Here is a 21094-nt window from a genome sequence, read left to right as displayed (position 1 = left end):
GAGGATTCCTCGCCGCCAAGAAGAGGGAGACGCCGCTACGCCGCGCTCAACTGCCTCGCCGCCGTTGTGCCGCCGCAACGCTCGATCGCACACACACTCTCACACACTCTCTCTCTCTCTCTCTCTCACACACACGCACACACACAAGGAGATGGTGAAGGAGAAGGTGGAGATGGAGCAAGAGCAACTTCTATTGCACAATGAGAGAATGACTCAATTTTAGGTTTAATTGGCTTTTATGTGAGCTCACCCTATTCACACTTGGGCGCCCATGCTTAGCCAACTAACCCTAGCATGTTCGTGTTAGAGTGCGCCTCTCATCGGCGATCACTCTACCTTTCCCTATTGGACCGACAAGCCCGGTGCCTGACTCTACTTAAATAAATAATACGGTTACAGTGTCCGTCGTAGGCGATAGGGTGTTCGTGAGCTACGAGGGTTAACAGGAGCTAGGGAGACCTAACTTGAATTACCCAGTGATGAATGCAAGTGAAGAAACTAGTCAGCAACCACGGCGTCTACAAAGACCAAATGGAGCAAGACCACCTCCACAAGGAGTGGAAGGAGTTCCACCTTTGCCAGATCCAAATGCGCATGTGGTAGCGGTGACAAATTCAAGAGAGGTTGACATGGAAGCAAATGGCATTAAGCATGGCCGAGGGAAAGGTAAGGAGAAAGAAGGAGTTACATCACAAAGTGACCATGGACGAGGCAAGAAGGCAAAGGAGACCAAGGAAGCTAAGAGGACTCGACGTCGTATCAATCTCCAAGACTTCCCTCTTGGACATGGTATGGCTCCATAACCTATTGGAAGACATGAGAGGTAAGGGTCCTGATATCTCATGGCCTCAGTTTCTTGCATTATTCCCACAAGTTAGGAGGGATTTAACAAAGGCAGTTAGCACTAGGAGAAAGATAAAAGAGAGTGTTCTTGTTGTAAAAATTGCACATGCTGAAATGAATGAGGATATTACACCTGTGCTAGATTGTTACATCAAAGGAAGATTGGTTAGGAAAGGTCTAGTGGATGGGGGTGCACAAATTTGCATCATGACAGAAGGACTCATGCAAAGACTAGGCATGCACATCCATGAGACACCTGAAATTAAAGTCAAGATGGCAAACAATAGCAAGGCTAGGTGTGTAGGCATTTGTAAAAATGTTTTTGTGGAGGCCTTTGGCATTAAGAAGGCAGTGGATTTCTATGTCATGTCTACCAAAGGAAATGGTTACCCATTTATCCAAGGAAGACCATGGCTAATGAAAATGCGAGCATTGCAGGATTGGGAGAGTGGAAAGCTAATTTGCAGGAATGACAATCATAAGAAGTTTGTCTTTGACATGAAGGAGCAACGCCAAGAGGAGCTCCATGAAGAATCATCTCAAAGTGAGACGGAGGAAGGTTGGACCGATAGCACTTCAGAAGGAGAAAGTAGCGGCAGCATTACTGAAGAGTAGTCTTCCATCGAATTCATGGGGGTAAGGTTTAAGCCAAACAACCAGGAGACCTCTTGCCCAGGTTTGGAAGAGGTAGGTTCCCAAGAAAACCAAAAAGTGGAAGATGAAAGAATGCTAGAAGGTATGTTATCTACAACACTTACAAAGGATGAAAGAGAGGAGCTCAAATGTGTGCTAAGGAAATTTCCTAGGCTTTTTGCTAAAGACTACACCGATGTGCGTGGAGTAGATGTTGTTCAACACAAAATTGAGTGAAGCCAGAGGCCACACCTAAGGCTCAGAAGCTACGAAGGCTAGGAGTCATCAAGGAGCAGGTTTTACTCAAGGAGCTAAGAAAGCTTCTAGCAGCAGGTTTCATTTATCCAGTGGAGAATTCAGAGTGGGTCTCTCCCGTTGTTGTCACTCCTAAGAAAAATGGCAAGTGGAGGGTGTGTGTGGATTATCGTCCACTCAATGAGGCAACAAAAAGAGATCACTTTCCCCTCCCATTTCAAGATGAGATACTAAATGAGGTAGCTGATCATGAGAAGTACACTATGTGTGATGGCTACTTGGGTTACTTTCAAATAGGTATCGCATTGGAAGATCAGTTGAAAACAACCTTCATCACTCCTTGGGGTTGTTATGCTTTTAGAGTCATGCCATTTGGACTGACAAATGCTCCTGCAACTTTCCAACGTTTCATGAACATGGTGTTTCAAGCATTCTTTGCAAAGTCCATTAGGGTTTTTATTGATGATTTTTTCATTTACAGCTCAAAATCATTGCATCTACAAAGGGTAGAAGAAGGTTTAAAGAAGCTCTACAACATGGGAGGTCAACTCAACCCCGACAAGTGTCACATAGGTGAGGATGAAGTGATCTTGCTTGGTCACAAGGTTTCCTATAAAGGCATTGAGGTGGATCCTTCAAAGGCAAAGGCTCTTATTAAGCTCCCATCACCCAAGAATCTCAAAGAGGTCATCTCATTCATTCAAAAGGTGAAGTATATGTGTATTTAATGTATGGTTTTCAAATTGATTTGCAAATTAGTTCTAGTCATGCTTACTCACTCTTTTCAATTAGCACATTGTGTTTGTATGTGTGTGTGGATTGATGGCGCGCGCACGCGTGCACACACACACACACACACACACAGAGAGAGAGAGAGAGAGAGAGAGAGTTTTGTGCCCATACTTTTTGTAATGACTTGAAAAACACATTCATTTGTAAATGAAGCTAACCTTGGTACTAAAACTATATATTGCAAGTGATGGAGACCATAACCATGCTACAATATCCCCCCCCCCCCCCCCCCCCCTCTCTTTCATATACATTGTGTATCTCTCTTGATAACTCACATACACAAACTTAGCTACATAACAATGAAAATGTTGCAAACTTCTCTCTCTCTCTCTCTCTCTCTCTCTCTCTCTCTCTCTCTCATTCATACACAAAATGTTGGAGAGTCTTGCCACAAATGAAGTAATTTGAAAACTTGAATAAAAACATACAAGGTGAGTTCAGCTACAAAGTCCTCAACATGACTCTACATTGGTGTTGTGTTTCTTGGCTTTTGCATTTAGCTTTGATTGCATGGAGACTTTGGGTTGCTTTAGGGGCTTTGTGAATGGCTGGATAGTGGGTTCTTGGTGCTTCCTTCCACCTTTCTCTCAATGAATGGCCAAGCACGCTTGAGTGGTTTCCGAAACCATCCTCCATGGAGATGAATCCAGCACTTGCTTCCCGATCCATCTCTTTGTGTGCCTTTAGTAGGTTCACATGAACTAGGGTCCGCTTTAATCCTTCACATGCCTCCTTTATGAGCACCTTGTTCTCACCCACTAAGCCGATAAACTCCTCAAAAATTTATTGAAGTGGTTGAATGCTTGTCGTGTGTGTCAATGATTCAACCAAGCAGGGCTCCCCTTCCAAGACATTACAATCCATGGTAGGGCTTGATGCCCCATGATCACTATTTTTCCCTGTAAGTGTGGGCCGGTTTCCTTTAGGCATTGAGGACATGTTCGAAGCGCTATACATAAGCAAGCATCGTGATATCAAAGATGAATGGGAATCGCCTTTCATAAGCATCGTGATATCAATGATGAATGGGAATCGCCTTTCATGAGCATTACCTTGATTTGGTGCTTGCAAACATTTCCTTGTTCAGCCCACCGACAAGTACAACATGCCCAATCACAATCGGCATTGAACACTGTGTTGAAATTTCCTTGTGTGGTAATACTTTGCACCAATACAACACCTGAGGAAGAATCCATATGCCTTAAATATCCATCAGGAATGCCCAATGCCCAATGCTCGTTGCGATTGAAGCCATTATCTTTCAATTGCTGCATGAACCAATAAAATGGTAGGCACGTTGTAGTAAGCTTGTGTAGAATCCAGTCAACTCTATGGGCCATTAACCTCTTTGATGACCCTAGAAACTTGTACTTGAGATGGCCATGATAGGCCTCAATAGCGCCGTTCGTGTCTTGAACTGCATGTGGAAAATTGCGGGTTGCATGTATCCACATGCCTATGTGCCAAAACATCAATCTTGTAAGAGAAATACAATGAGAGTACACAAGAGAGGAAGTTAATTGTGTACCTATCTTTGAGTCCCAATATGTTTTGAAATACAAGATGAACTCCTCCTCTTCGTTGTACTTTGAGTAGAAGGACTCCAACAAAAGCTTTGCATCCTCCTTTGTGGCATCCTCTGATGAGGTAGGCTGGCCATACATATTCATAATCAGGCCCAATGCGCGGATTATATCCACCCTCGTTGGCCAATCCTTCACCTTCTTGATGAGATGCTTTAGCCAACACCTCTTGACATGCCATAAACATAACAAAATAGGTACATGAAATACATTCCTAAAAAAGGTTGTGGGCGGGATGGAAACACACAGAACGCCTCTATAACGACCCGACACATACTCTTGGGAGGATAGACACACACACTATGGGGCACCACTCGGCTTACACAACCCACCTGGCCGAGACAAGGAACAAACCTATGGAGTGAGAGGAGAGAGACTACCCATTTACCCACTCCACACAGAGAGACACACACACACACACACACCAAGCACTTAGCTCAAAAGCGGAGAATGTCTAATGTTTAGATACAATAGCTTGGGCCACTACTAGCCAAGGGGGTGGTTAGTGACGGTTGTAGCGCCGACAGATAAACATCGCTTAAGCAAGGGTCAGATGCGTCGCTAGAGACGTCGCTACTGTACGTCGCATATGCCACGACCATAGCATGGCTTTTTGCATTGACTTATCGTCACTTATGCATTGGTTGTAGCAGCGCCTTTTGCATGGCATGTACATCGCTATTATCATCGTCTGTAGCATGGACTGTAGCATCGCCTTTCGATGCTTATGCCACGCTTGTAGCATCGAATAAAGCATCGATTATTGATGCTTATGTCATGCTTGTAGCATCGACGCATCGTCTCTTATGGGACTCATTTTTTGTTAAAAAATGTGTGTCCCAAGCGACGGTTCAGGAACGTTAAGAAAAAAACGACCATTTTGTATAGCCGCCGCGAGCTTGTAACAGGTCGCGCTGCTATCTTAGCTTGATCTCTATCTATCTCCAGCTTTCTCTCTCTCTTTTTTTGTTTGTTTAGCTAGTAGTGCTCTCTCTATCTCTCTCTGTCTCTTTTTGTTTAGCTAGTAGTGCTCTCTCTCTCTCTCTCTCTCTCTCTCTCTCTATCTCTTTGACATACACATACATACACACGCTCTCTTTCTTGCGTTCGTGAGTGCTTACAGAGTTTTTATTATTTGCGAAGTTGATTGGATCAGTGCGCAAGGAATTTCAGATAACTACTTCAACAGCAAGGATGAATTCTGGTAAACACACATATCCCACTCTTGTTGCTTTGTTATTTGATGCTCGACTAGATTGGGATATTAGAATGTGTAGCGTAGAATCCAAAACTTATGAAGAAACTAGAGAATCATAAGCATGTTAAAAATAGATCATAACATAAAACCAACGCTTCTGGGCTTAAAAAACATAGGGCTTGCAGAAGCACCTCCCTCGCGGATGGGCACGTTTTCATACTATGAAGCTCACCAATCGACGAAGGTTGTTAGCTCTTAGCGAGTTTTATCCCTTGGCCACACGGTGCAGTGATCAATAAATTAACAAAAAAACAAAGAAAAATTTTCAGTGTTAGATTTAGTACTTGGTACTTGGTGGTTTGGTACATGGTACATAGAATTTGATGCGCCGCGTATGTTCTGACTCCTGGTACTTGGTACGTAATATGTATTCTGATTTGGTACGTAGAATTTGATACCTGATAGTTCAAACTCGATACTTTGGTACTTTGTACTTGGTACTCGACTTTGTATGTGATACGTAGAATCCAATAGGTATCGTATATTCTCAAATCTGTGCAGAAACTATGGAAATCAAAAGCTTGTTAATATTAGAGTGTGACATAGAAAAATATTCGTAAACTTAAAAAATGACCCATCGACCAGCCACGTTTTGTTTTTCTTAATGTAAAAACGAATAAACTACGGTGCTAATTTTTGGTGCACTTTTGAAGTACATGGATCAATAAATCAACAAAAAAACAAAGAAAATATTTTAGTGTTAGATTTGGTACTTGGTACTTTGTGGTTTGGTACATGGTACGTAGAATTTGATGTGCCGCGTATGTTCTGATATCTGGTACTTGGTACATAGCATATATTCTGATTTGGTATGTAGAATTTGATACCTCGTAGTTCAGACCCGATAATTTGGTACTTTGTACTTGGTACCCGACTTTGGACATGATACGTAGAATCTGATAAGTATCGTATATTCTCATATCTGTGCAGAAACTATGGAAATCAAAAGCTTGTTAATATTAGAGTGTGACATAGTAAAATATTTGTAAAATTGAAAAATGACTCATCGACCAGCCACGTTTTGTTTTTCTTAATGTAAAACAAATAAACTACGTTTCAACACTAGTTTGGTACCAAAACAGGACACTTAGGTGTCCCTTTTTGAAAAATGTATATTAAATGCTACTTGCATTAGACAATGCATTTAAGAAAACCCTCTTAATGTGATCAAACAAGTCAACTAGGGGATCTTTTAAAAATATAATCTTGGATTTTGGAAGCTATCATGGTCAAGAATTACACTCATCAAGTGGACCCTTGTAAGACTACGGTTGATGTTTTCAAAACATTGACTTTACAAGCTAAAATAAAAATGAATAGACCTTGTAAAAAATTATGACAAAAGTTTGATATTGACATTTTGAGACAAACACATTAAAATCCTCAAACTTTGCACGTAGATCAACTAGAATTGTTAAAAGACATTGTATGGACACAGTTGGAGCGCCTAGAACCTTGGTTTCAATGTGCTTGTATAGGACTTAAAATTTTCAAGAGATTTTGCACGACAAAAAAATCAAGATTGGGTTCAAGAAACAAGATTTAATTGAGTTAGTGATCCAAAAAAATATCTACTCTCGTGGTTTTTACATATAGAACAAGTGTCTCATCTCCATCAGCTCATATACAAAACGAGTCTCATCAGCGCATATACAAAACAAATATCTACTCTCATCAGCCACATATACAAAACAAGTCTCATCTCCATCCTCAAATATACAACAAACAAATCCCTAGTCTCTATCACTATATGAGCCGTGCTCACTACCAAAACAATCACTAGCATCCGTGTGGTGACCAGCAGTGTCATCTCCATCAGCATCACCCGTGGCACTACGACTGTGGATATCTCCAACCACGTCCGTAGGTCTGTCATCACTGACCGGATTGCTGCTCCTCTCAGCCTCTCGGCGTCGCCCCTCTCCCTCCTGTCGAGCCATCTCTGCTGGATCGGCCTCGCCATGTTGCTCCTGTATTAGTAGTGAAATCAAATAGCAACATATTACAATCTGCATGAAAACAAAGTACAAAATAAACAATCATACTTACAAGTGGATATGGCTTGTCAAAAAGCGTCGCGCACAAAGCCCGGTAGCCGTAGTACGTAGCGTACTGTATCTCCTGCATCGTAGGTGGACGACCATAGTCTTTGGTCTGTAGTAAGACAGAACCAAATACTTTTTGTAAACTTCATTCGCTAATATTAGCTTTGAAAGTTCAAATTTGAAGGGTCTTTACTCACAAATGTGGCCACGAATCCGTCTCGTCCCATCCGGCCTAGTCTAGATGTGTGACCACTAGCCACTCTCTTTCGTGCTGCCTCTTATGTAGATTTGATTATATAAAATAACATACATTAGAGAATCGTATAACAGATAATTTTCTAATAATTCTAGTATATGTTGCCAAAAACACACACCTTCTACTGAGGAAAAGTGATGCGTAAGCGCATCTCCTTGCGGTAGTTCTGCCATGTCTCCATGCAAATAGACACCTTCCTCTTGTTTGTCTCCGCCAAACAATAGCGTCTGCTTATTTTTTCATTAAAATAAGCGTTAGAGTATACTGTAAGACTTGTTAGATTTCAATGTTATGTTACTTTTATTGAGTTCTTATTTTGTTCATTTGCTAAATGTCTCTTGTTTTTATGTTAAATGCAAATTAGATTCGGATCGGTCAGAGGGTACACCGCCACCCCCAACTACTCGTGATCGGGATGCAAATGAACCCGTTTATGATGATTTGTACTACGACAAGTCTATTATATGTTGGTGCCATCGTTGTTGTGGCACATATCGGAGACCTAGACGGGAGTGTTTTTCACATCAGATGACTTATGGTACTTTTGAGCGAGCACCACCTCCTCAGGAGCGACATCTCTACCTCTTGCTTTGGATGCTGAGACGAGTGGAGATCACCTCTTGCCTACTCATTTGCAAGCTCTAGTACAAACGTACGATCGAAGGCAATACGGAGGATGGTAGGGAGGATCACTTCCTTTAGATGGAGTTGTTTTTAGCTTTTGGGGAAATCGCTACATGATTGCTCCGTCCACCATCAGTGGAGCAGGATGAGGCCTCTTAATTGCACAAGATTTGCACGTTCCCCCTCATTCAGAGGTCACTCTTATGTCTTTTTGTGGACCTATATATGGATGGGGTCTATGGCATCGGCTTGCTCATTACATCCAGAGCATGAGCACATATGGTTTATGTCTCAATGCAGCCTCTCTTCCTGATAGAGGGATTATACATGTAGAAGGACAAAGACTCTATGTTGATGGAAGACCTTACTCTCAAGGAAACATACCAGGTTTAATCCACAGTAGTCGAGGGATGAGTGCAAGAACCAATTGCACATTTGTGGAGTGTGAAAATAGTCATGAACTAGGACATATGAGTAGGGTTGTACCACGATATATTGTTGTCGATGCTATCAGACCATTACGGGTTGGTGATGAATTGTTAGTACACTATAGATGGCGTAGACCTCCGCGAGCACCCTTAACGAATTATGATTAAAAACTTCATTGTATACATATTATTAATGTTATTTTGGACTCTTGTATCCTAATTTTACACTTTAATTTACCTCTTGTTTCTTTTATCTCGGATTTATTGTGATGATCGTCTTGTCTTTTATTTTAATGTTTGTACATGTGTAACAAAGTGCAATTTCAATTATAAGGAAAAGTGCTACTTATATATGTGTGCCTGTCTAAACATGCTAATGATACAATCTTCTTTGCCTATGTAGATTCCGGATTATGACATTGATAATGTCACAAACCAACATCCACGCATGAGGATCCTACGCAGGAGTGATCCTCACACGTATGCAAGACTTCAAGAACAATATTCAAAGGATTTTAATGGATGTGCTGATATCTTTGATAATGACGATGGCATGGCTGATTTTATTGAGGATTGGTATCAAAATGATAGTACAAATATTCCTAAAAATGAGAAATATCTTCGAGAAGAAGCTCTAAAGCATATCTACACAGGAAGCCAGCTAACACGACTAAGTGCAAGCTTGCTTATACTTAATCTTAAGAATCATTTTGGATGGAGTAATGTATCTACTTCAACACTATTGAAGTATGTACGAATACAACATATTTTTTTGCTAGAATTCTAAACGTTTGTGATTTTTATTGATCATAGTTTTTGTTCAACTTGCAGACTACTGTCTCAGAAGTTCTTGCCGACAAGCAATATCCTTCCTACATCACATGATGAGGTGAAAAGGATGATAAGTAGTCTTGGACTTGACTATTCTTCTATACATGCATGTCCCAACGATTGCATTTTATATAGAGGTGAGTACAAGGACAATATGTCGTGTCCAAAATGTCAAACGTCTCATTATAAACATAAGAAAGGTAAGGTCCCTAGAAAGGTGTTGAGACATTTTCCCCTCGCTCCACGTATAAAACATATGTTTCAAAGTCCCGAACTAGCTAAGCTTATGATATGGGGAGCAGAGCACAAGAGCAAAGATGGAGTAATGCGAATTCCAATGGATAGTCCTGCATTTGAGCATATTGAAATGCTATGGCCAGATTTTGCAAAAGAACCACGCAATTTAAAGATGGGTGTAGCATTGGATGGTGTGAATCCATTTTCTATGAAATCAAGTAAATGGTCTACATGGCTAGTGGTAGTTATCAATTATAATCTACCCCCATATCTCAACATCAAGAAAGAACATTTAATGCTCTCACTCTTGATTCCCGGAAAACGACAAGTTAAAGACTTGAATGTTTATTTAGCTCCTCTTATCGATGATCTTGAAGAATTGTGGAGATTGATTGATGTCGTTGATATGTCTAGAAGCATTGATCAAAGAAAATTTACTTTTCGTGGAATTTTAGCATGGACTATCCACGATTTTCCCGGATATGGATTTTGCTCAGGTAAATGCGCTTTTATAAATAAATTATCTCATATGCTAGGATTTTTAATGCGCTAATCACCTTCATTATTTTTTTCATGCAGGGATATGTACGAAGGGCTATAAAGCTTGTCCTGTTTGTGGTGATTAATTAGAATTGATTTATAGCAAAAATCTCAACAAAAATATATATCTTCGACATAGAAGATTTTTACCTGAAGATCATCATCTACGAAACAGAAAGCAAGCCATACATTTTAATGGTTTGGTAGAAGAAGGAAGATGTCCAATACCAATGACACCAAAGGATTGGTATCTAAAGTGGACTGTTGGACCCGCTATTGATCCGGAGTCTGAGATCTTAAGCGATGACGATGATAATGGTGTGAAGGCGCGAGGCAGAGGAAAACATTCCTTAGCTCAAAGTCCTTCGATATGGTACACTTTGGAATATTGGAAGGATTTGAAGATATGTCATCTTCTTGATCCGATGCACATATTCAAGAATGTTGGTCATTCATTATGGCAACACCTCGTTGGCTTAAAAGACACAGCGGCAGCAAGACATGACTTAAAAGATCAAAACTCAAAGCCCAATCTATGGCCACTTTATGATGAAACTCGAAATGAGACAACTTATGAGCCTGCTCCATGGGTTACGACAGAAGAGTTGTAGACAGCTAACATGAAGATTTAGTCAATTCGTACACCTACGGGATATGGAGCATCTTGTACAAACATGTTCACTTTAGATGACAAGAGCTTGTCTGGTTTAAAAACACATGATTGGCACAACTTTGTGAAGGTAAATCTACAACGATCTTTGTAAATAGTTAGTTTCTTGTATATTTTCTTGATTGGATGAATCATGTATGCAGCATGTTCTACCCCTTATTATTGATGGGTGCACTACCCAAGGAGTTCCAGATGTAATTTATCGTCTTGGATCGCTTGCAAGGTATATATTTGGCTCTTTAATTTTCAATGATAATTTTTAGTTGATAACTTATTTGAATCATTCTCTAATGTCTTCTTGATAACTTACTAATAGATGGATTACATCTAAAGAGATCGACAAACAAATAATTCCACAAAATAAGCGTGAATGTATAGAGCTTCTTTGTTTGATGGAGAAGGAACTTCCAACATCCTTTTTTGATATTCAAGTCCATCTTCTGGTCCATCTAGTGGACGAGATAGAGCTCGCCAATGTTGTTTCTACTCGATGGATGTTTTGGGCCGAAAGATTTATGGGCGTACTCAAAGGTTATATATGTACGTCAAAAAGCAAGACCTGAGGGTTCAATGGAAGAGGGATGGATTCTTGAAGAATGCATGTATTACGTTTCAGAATATCTTGAACAAACGGACTCTGAAGCTCCGCGTGCATGGACAAATGAGTCTTCTTCTATCATGTCAGCAGACGAGGTACTGTCTGGTAAGGGAGTCTCTTTTCGACTTAGCATCCAAGATCATTTGGATATTTCTACTTTCATTGTCTGTAATAGCGAATGCATGCAACAATTTATTGATGAGTATGAAGAGGAGCTTGCAAACCAACGAGTTGGCAGACGTAAAAAGAGAAGATCTAGATGTCAAACCAATGTAAATAACAAACAGAATGTATCTTCTTTCGCGGATTGGTTATACATCCATATGCAACGTGCGGTTAGTGATCATGAGTCAATCTCAAGGGAACAACGAGAGTATATGATCGGGTTTGAAAGAAAGGTAACTTCTTGGGTTTCAAAAATTGAACTAAATAAGCTTCAATCTTCTCTTTTTTCTTATATAATTTATTTATTGTTCTAGGCTCGAATGTATACCAACATGTGGGCTTATGGGCAACATCTTCCGATAAAGGACATTGACGACTTACATCTAACTCAGGATTCTTGCGTTGTTGCCTCTTTCAAGCAATTATCACGTACCAGTTCAAGAGACACAAATCTTGTAGACAGTGAACTTGGTTATGTGGGAACCATTGTCGGTATTTATGAAGTATCGTATCGTATCTTCAAGCAGGTAAAATGAAATCTCTCTTCATGAATCAATAACATGTAGTTTCTTGAAGCTATGCATAAGTCTAAAGTTTTGATTCGTGCATTTTGACAGGTGATTTTGAAGGTGGATTGGTTTCGTGCTGAGTATAAAGGCAATAATGCCACAATGAGACGAGAACCATCCAGATTTTGGTCCGTCGACTCCTCAAAGTTAATGCGTGCAACAAAAGAGCCTTACATTCTACCACCTCATGTTGAACAAGCATTCTTTTTCAAGAATACAGATGCTCATCCATGGTGGCAAGTTGTGCATGTCCAACCTAGGGGTCGACACTTGTTTGATAGCGTTGATCTTGAGGAGGAAAATCAAGAAGAAATTGTTCCTCCCCGAATCTAGACACATCGACTTCAAAGAATTGTAGAATTTTCCTTGCAGATCATGATGACATTGTACATGATGAGAACGACAATGATTCGTGCTCTGACACTATAGACACTGAAGAGGAAGACATGATGGATGTCAAGCGGACAATGTAAATGAATGTAAACAAATATTTAACGGCGGAGGAGTTTGAGGAATTCCACAAGGATAATGAAGACGAGATTCTATTGACGATTAATCTCAGAGATGACGATGAGGACTACTAGTCTTATTAGACGTCAACTCACGACTCAAGTTATGTTGGGTAAGATTTTATCTCAAAGCAATGTATTGTATGTCAAGATTTTTATTCTTTTGAAAATCATACTAATAAGGGTGGGTGGTGGGGAGTCTCTTGGTGATAGCCTCATATGGCTAGTGTCGGGGTTCGGTTCCCCTCAGACTCTTGTTTCTTTCTTTGGTTGTATACAGGGTGGCAAGGGTACCTTCATAGTGAACCACCAAACAACATACTAGAAGATTGACTCCCAAGCTGACAGGAATGCAAACACAGTGATGCACAATACATTCAGAATTTCTTCAATGACTGCTTCTCTTAACTATGCAAATCAGATGTAGTTGTATCTCCCAATAACAGTAAAAATAATCTTGATATAGTCATGCGTCCCCAACTTTGATAGCAGCATTCAATACAATAGGATATCCCATCAGATTGATCATGTACAATCTTGTGATTTTTTATGCTCTGTTTACTGAGGCAAGAGCCTCCCTATACAGGAACAAGTGAGGTTAATTACCTCACCAAACAGGTACAAAAATCATCACTATTTGGCTACTCATTTTGAGTTATTTTGGGGTTGTTTTGTGCTCAGAATCAAGGGGCACATGGCCCAAGGTACAAGGAACAGTACACGGACATTAGAGAGGTGATAACATGTCAAAAACAAGCCAAAAAGAGAAAACACAATAGCTTGAAATTGCTGTTTTTGGATTGTTTTGCAGCCCTATGGATGCCTGGAGCATTGGGAACAGTGCCCAATTGTCAGAGTACACTTTTGGGAATGGTTGGGACTGGAAACAGGTGAAAAACCAGAAATCTAGAGAGCTGTAATTGCTCTTTTTGAGTTGGAATTAGAGGGTTTTTGTCAAAGAAAGTGAGTTCTTGGTTGGAAACTTGTTTGGGACCAGTTTGGAGTTGTTATGCTGCCAAAATTTGGTCAATACAGGTCAATAGGGTGGTGCATGACTCTCTGTCATAACCTTCTGTCAAAGAAGTCGACAAACGCAAAGCTTTCCACGAAACATCAGAGAATGAATCAGGATGTTCGCCACGAACAAGAGTGTCATAGGGCTCAACAAAATCCACATCTGTATTGTAATGATCTCGCATCTCATCCAACTCAGGCCGCTACATGTGGAGCCTAGACAAGGTATCTGCTACCACGTTCTTCTTGCCCGCAACATGCACAAGCTGAAAATGAAACATAGATAAGAAGTTGGCCCATGACAAATGCTTCTCACAAAGCTTGGCCTGAGTGAGAAAATATGGCAATGACTGATGATCATTCTGCATAGTAAAATCCACTCCAAGAAGATAGTGCTTCCATGACTCTAGAGCATGAATAACGCCAAGCAACTCCTTCTTGTAAATCTACATATGCTACTCTGGCCCTCTTAATACCATGCTCTTATAGGCAATAACATGTCCATCTTGCATCATGCAAAGGTGCTGCTATCTTTGCTAAGAAACGAATAGTCATAGTAGATGTATATGCAAGCCCCATCTCATTCGTCTTTACTCCCATCTTCTCAGCTAGCTCTGGTGTAATAAAGCTGGCCCTTACCCCCAGATCGAAGAAAACAAGCAATTGATGATCCCGGACTTGACCCCATGCTCTGCAGCTCTGAACTGGCATCCGCGTCCCTTGATCCAAGAATATCAGGTACTAAACCTGTAGATGGACGGGATCTACTCAAAGACGATCTCTGGTTTTGTTCTGGTTCATCAAGAACAGCCATAGTCTGGGCTGTCTTGGTATACATAGAGAAAGCCTCTCGACCAATGTATGATGTATAGTGCGAACCCGGAACTTGATACAATGATTCCCGAGTATCTTTGGCAATCCTATAACAAATCACTCAACTTGCTCCTTAAGAGTAACATTCCAAAACGAAGTCATCGGCAACTGTGCCTTCCAAAACTTTGATATGTACTATTCCATAGTCGAGCAACCAAGATATGAAAGTGTATTCCAAGTTGCTATCACATCCGCTTCAAAAGCCACAGTCATAAAGATAGCTGCAAATTTTCTCTTTGAAATCCACCCAAGTCCTCGGCTGAATGCGGTTGTTCATAAGGCCATGACACCATGACTCCGTATCGTCCTTCAAAAAAGTAGCGACTTTGCGAAGTTTGGAAGCCTCTGCAAAATTCTCACCATTAAAGGCGTTGTCGAACTAGTGGATAAAGGCTAAGGCCTTTACCTCATCCATCCCACCATGGAAAGTATTAAACTTGACTGACTGGCCACCTTCCTTGTAATATTTTGCTGGTCCCACAGGAGTAAGATCGTTGGGGATTGGAGCAGCAAAAGTCCTCGTCCCTCCAATGTATCCACCATGCTCTTGGCCCGCTCCCAAGGTGCCATCATGTGATGGTATTCCTCCCACAAAACTAGGTAGAGTTCTAAAATCATATGCGTATCTACCAAGTCAGCCTCCTCCATTCACTTCGAGTCTATGCTTTAATGGCTTCTAAGAGACAACGTTCAAAAGCACACTCCTCAAGCATTTTACGTGATTTCTTCAGTGCACCACATTTGGCATATATGTCAAAGAGACAAATAACGGCTTTGATCAATCTTTTAACTTAATATCTCCACCTGGACGTATGACAGCGGACTAATCTACCTCCTTGGCGCCTTTCCTTGTGGGCTAGAATCTGCTCAGGGTGTAATACTTTGTCGAGCTCATCAACCTCGGGTTGTGGACTGTCCTCGGGTTGATTCCCGCAATTCTCCCATGAACTATCGAAGAAGACTCACATGGAAAGCGTTATGAATCTTCCACGAGGCACGCTCGCATTCTCAAATCGAAGCAAAACCCAATCACCTTCTCTAAAGTGCAATCGGCATCTATGCTTCTCTTGAGCTTTTTGACTGGCTCATCAGATTGATCATGTACAATCTTGTAATTTTTTATGCTCTGTTGCTGAGGCAAGAGCCTCCCTATACAGGAACAGGTGAAGTTAATTACCTCGCCCAAATAGGTACAAAAATCTGCACTGTTTGGCTGCTGCTTTTGAGCTATTTGGGGACTGTTTTGTGCTCGAAATCATGCCAGAATCAAGGGGCACATGGCCCAAGGTACAGAGAACAGTATAGGGACACTAGAGAGGCGAAAACAAGTCAAAACCAGGCCATAATCAAAAAATACAGCGGCCTAAAATTGTCATTTTTGGACTGTTTTGCAGTCGTATGGATGCCTGGAACATTGGAAACAGTGCCCAATTGTCAGAGTACACTTTTGGGAAGCGTTGGGACTGGAAACACGTGAAAAACCAATTCCAGAGAAATGTAATTGCTCTTCTTGAGTTGGAATTAGAGGGTTTTTGTCGAAGCAAGTGATTTCTTGGTTGGGAACTTATTTGGGACCAATTTGGAGTTGTTATGCTGCCAAAATTTGGTCAATACAGGTCAATAGGGTGGTGCATGACTCTCTCTCATAACATTTTGTCGAAGAAGTCGATAAAAGCAAAGCTTTCCACGAAACATCATAAAAGGAATCAGGATTTTCGCCACGAACAAGAGCGTCATAGGGCTCAGCAAAATCCGCATCTGTATTGTAATGATCTTGCGTCTCATCCAACTCGGTCGCTACATGTGCGCGCCTAGACAAGGTATTTTCTACCACGTTCTCCTTGCCCGCAACATGCACAAGCTGAAAATGAAACATAGATAAGAAGTTGGCCCATGACAAAAGCTTCTCACAAAGCTTGGTCTGAGTGAGAAAATATCGCAATGACTGATGATTAGTCTGCATAGTAAAATCCACTCCAAGAAGATAGTGCTTCCATGACTCTAGAGCATGAATAATGGCAAGCAACTCCTTCGCGTAAATCTGCATAAGCTGCTCTGGCCCTCTCAATACCCTGCTCTAATAGGCAATAACATGCCCATCTTGCATAAGCACTGCACCAATACTGCAGCCACATGCATCACACTGCCCCTGAAAAGACTTTCTCGAGTCCGGCAAAATAAGGACTGGCTCTATAGTAAGCTTCTCTTTCAGAATCTTGAATTCTTGTTGTTGTCTCTGGCAAGCCCTGCAGATCGTCGATGTAGAGCGAATTGATGGAAGCCCCTCCACCAAGGAATGCCTAGCCGTGCGCTATAACATCGCATAGCTAAGGTGGCCAAACCTATCATGCCAAAGTGTAGATGAAACAGGGCCCTGTGAGAGTAGGCCTTGAGCTTGAATAACCAGCCATCATGCTCCCCTCTAGAAAGAATTGGACCTGTAGGACCATCTGTAATAATCACCTTACCATCCCCAAAAGTGACAGAAGCTCCCAAGGTGTCCAAGGAGGAAACCGAGAGAAGGTTGAAGGCTAAGTCGGGGACGAAAAGCGCATCAACCGCACTATACTTGGGGTCTACTGAAGAGTAGAAGATAGGAATCCTCCCAGTCCCAGCCATTGGAATCGAGTGAGAATCACCCAAGGTAATGTACTGATCTGATGAAGAGGTAAGAGAACTGAACCACTCCCGCATGGGAGTCATGTGAGTGGTCCCACCGCTATCCACAATCCAAGCACCGGAGTGTGAAAAGGTCAAGGCAAGGTCCTATGAGGCAATCAAAGAGACTCCAGTGACTCACCTTCACCTCCGGCACCAAACTTGGCTCGGCTCTCAATCTTCATGAGCTGGGAAAGAGCCTCCTCCCAAGTGGGTTGTGTGGTACACCTTGACTGAATGAGACTCTGGTAGAAAGAGTCGAACCTGTCTAGAAGTTTGAATAGGAGTTGTTGCGCCATCCGATCAGAGGTCATCTCGCCTCAGACCGCAACCAAATCATCCCATAGGTCTCGCATCGTGCGGTCAACCCTGAGAGAGAGTTGAATTGGCTATACTGCAACTGGTAGAGCTCGTTCTCCAATCTCATAATACGGCCAATAGACTTGTCTACGAAGAGATCCGAGAGTCTCTTCCAAAGACCATGTGCATGTGACTCCGTTTTGACTTCCTGAAGGATAGAATCAGAAAGTTTAAGCAAAAGGAAAGTAAACACCTTGCGGTCTATCTTTTGCCACTCGTCTGCGGTTCCATGTGTATAGTCCTCCGCCACTGGGTGAGGCATAACCGCCTGTGCCGCATCCTCAAGCCAATCCCAAACTTCGTTGTACATACATGTAGTACGCACTTTTGTCTTCCATATGGACCAGTTAGCACTGTCCAACTTGGCACTCTCCGGGAACATGGAGAATCCGTAAGGTATAATTTGCAACTCCGATTAGTGTCCTCCTCAGAGGGCAAGGTACGCCACGTACGAGAGATGCAAGACTCCAAGATCGAATAGGCACAGAAACGCAACCGCAAGTGGACTCCTCCTCAAAACAACTCGAGAAAACAGCCCGAGATGCCTCCAAAACACTTCTCAGAAGTGTATAAGTCTTTGAAATGTCGATGTCATCCAAAAAACCCAATAAATCCGCTGCTGTTTGCCAAAAAACAACAAGTGCAGAGCACTGAAAAACACAAAAAACAATGATTTTCAGCGGCTTACGCGCACCCATAAACGTCCAAGACCCGTAGTGACGATGGGGAGAAGCCAATCCTTGCGAGGTAGGCTGAGTTTGGGACCTTTCAGTTTGAAATATTTAAACTAGATATCTCTCTCTCTCTCTCTCTCTCAGAATAGAGCCACTACACTGCCTTGTTTTGAGAACAACCTACACTCAGAGAGCTCATGGAGTTCAAAGACCCGAGACAGCTTGGATGTTTTCTTCTAGAGATGCAGAGACATAGAGAGCTGATGCTACAGTCACCTAGTGGAGATAGACAGTCCCAGCTTACAGATTTTTTTCGTCGAGCGACTCTAGCATCCCCTATTACTACCACACATAGAGGGGTCACTCTATAGCAGGAAGAGGTGGTTAGAGCTAGGAGACAACCTAGAGTTGTGGGATACCAGACCCGACGAGCACACCAGAGGGAGATCCACCAGATCCGGGCACACCATGAGCATGACAAACAGAGAGCGATACAGCGAGTCTCCTCCGACCCTGCCACTATACTACAAGGACTCTTCACACCCTACCCACCTATGCATGATATCCTACACCCCCAGTTTGGTACCCGATGGAGCTAGTTTTCATATCATGGTTGCATCTCCTGAGCATATAGCTACGCATCCATTAGAGATAGAGCTCCATCCCCTCATTTTACATGCACATGTACTCACCCTACCCTTGAGGAGATTACTCTAGCCTTGTATCACCTTTTGTTTCGCAGTATGTACCACTTTACTTTAATTTTTTAACACTTTAATCCTTTTTGGTTACCAGAGAATACACATATGTACATGGTTTTGTCTCATAGGCCGACTTCGGCCTCTAGAAGAAGACGTTAATAAATATTTCTCTCTCTCTCCCTCTCTCTCTCTCTCTCTCTCTCTCTCTCTCTCTCTCTCTCTCTCTCTCTCTCTCTCTCTCTCTTGCATACCATGTATTGTTTCGTCGATGAGCCATGAGCTTGCACATTTGCTTAAGCAACCATTTGTGGCTCCATCATGTCCCATAGTCCGCCGCCTTGAGTGAGTTGATGACATATTTCTTGTCATCCTCAAGATGATCACTACATTGCATCAAAAAGTCAATTAGTAATTCAAATAACAAACTATAAATCATAATTTTTGATGTTAATTAATACTTACTCCCATGGAATATGAACTTGCTTTAGATATGACATGCAGAGATCTCCAATCCGACGTCTGAAGAGTAAGCCGGCTCCAAGAGGGAGAATATACCCATCAGGCAGGATGTCGCACGTGATGCCCAAATTGCCGGTGCAAGTGCGCATCGGCAATGGCGGGGGCACTGAGGGGGCCACTGGCGGCGGCTGAGGAGGTCTCTCGCGAGTCGATATCTCAGGTGGCGTGCTACTCTGTCGACCACGCGAGCTACATGAATACAAACATACGGCAGTTAGGATGATAGTTATTAAACACTACTTGATATTAATTCCATAATCGACATAAAAGAAATACCTCCGAGACTGACGGCCACTAGCCTGTGACTCAGGTGTCACCTGAGTACGAGGAGGTACATCAGGAGTAAGCCGTTGACTCTCGTGATGTGATGTACCTGAGATAGGGGTCCTAAGCAAGCAAAGATAGCAAAAGAAACAATTTTTAAGAGTACTTTACACAAAAGAAGACTGACATTACAATTTTATCACTCCAGAAGCTTACCAAAATGCTCTTGTGTGATCCTCTGCTCCTACATGTGGCTGAGAGGCCTACATGTGGCTGGGAGGACGTACCCTCTCCTGGACGTACGGGCATACTAAACCTCCCAAGAATCTCGATGGCGTCATCTAAACCTACGGCATCCATCTCCACATAATCGGACATAGCCTCTGTCAACGCCTCTCCTGAAAGTCCAGTGCTCCGTAGCAAAGTCTTGATGATGGTAAGCTTAACACTACGACCAGGGTCACTCATTGTATCTGTACATTTTAAAACAGCTATATGTCAGACTAACACAAACCTATATAATACAACTAGCTCTCTCTTGACTCTCCCTCCCTCTCTCAAAAATAGCCATAATCAGCCTTTTTTACTCCCCCATTTTTGGAGTGTTTCTGTGAGTCAGGCCCCTCCGGTTGCGGTTGCATTTGGGGCCTCTCGTTTCCATTTCCCATTTCCTTTGCACGTAACTAATGCTATAGAGAGCATCTTCTCCAAGTTATTGAGAATGGTCTTGTGATGAGGCCGAGATACCCAGACACCTACTTATCTTATGGGATACATTGTACTATCTTCCATGGAGTCTACGACTCCAAATGGTTCTCAAAAAAGCAGGCAATTTGAAAGTCGTTGATGAAACAGAGGAAAACCCTGTTGTAACAGTTGCAAGAAAGCCACCTGCCACCTAAGAAGGCATTGATGCTTTAATAAAAAGGACCTTGAAGCACTCACCGAAATCGTCCTTCATCTCGGGGGCAAACAACTACAACTAGTTCGGCAATCTCCAACAGCACATGAGATGTGGAGTCTTCTAAAACAACAGTATCAACGAACCACTGTGATTTCAGGAGTTCTTTTACACAAACAACTAAATGAACTCACTATGAAATCTTTTCCTTCTACGAATGCTTTCCTAGAGTGCTCACAACGCCCCACTTTCTTCTTCCAAGCATGCAATGCCCCTCTGTCTCTGTCTCCATCA

At 42.1% G+C, this 21094-nt stretch overlaps 1 protein-coding gene and 3 pseudogenes across 1 annotated transcript; 1 reads left to right on the top strand and 3 right to left on the bottom strand.

The window, feature by feature from the left end:
* Nucleotides 1-2975: 2975 nt before the first annotated feature.
* LOC147426972 (uncharacterized) overlaps nt 2976-21094 on the bottom strand; it is a 53648-nt pseudogene continuing 35529 nt past the window's right edge.
* On the bottom strand, nt 7098-20860 carry LOC147426973 (uncharacterized; annotated as a pseudogene).
* LOC147426975 (uncharacterized) lies at nt 10556-10936 on the top strand. The gene has a single exon (XM_086498961.1). It carries the CDS (start codon nt 10556-10558, stop codon nt 10934-10936), a length of 381 nt encoding a protein of 126 aa, XP_086355087.1.
* LOC147426974 (uncharacterized) lies at nt 17912-18439 on the bottom strand (annotated as a pseudogene).

Source organism: Adiantum capillus-veneris, chromosome 24, assembly GCF_014529385.1.
Source record: "Adiantum capillus-veneris isolate H3 chromosome 24, ASM1452938v2, whole genome shotgun sequence".
Classification (NCBI taxonomy): Eukaryota; Viridiplantae; Streptophyta; class Polypodiopsida; order Polypodiales; family Pteridaceae; genus Adiantum; species Adiantum capillus-veneris.
This window is presented reverse-complemented; position numbering and strand designations above follow the sequence as displayed.

Bases quoted from the DNA above. Each gene is read 5' to 3' on its own strand.
- LOC147426975 (XM_086498961.1), top strand. From the start codon at position 10,556: ATGACACCAAAGGATTGGTATCTAAAGTGGACTGTTGGACCCGCTATT.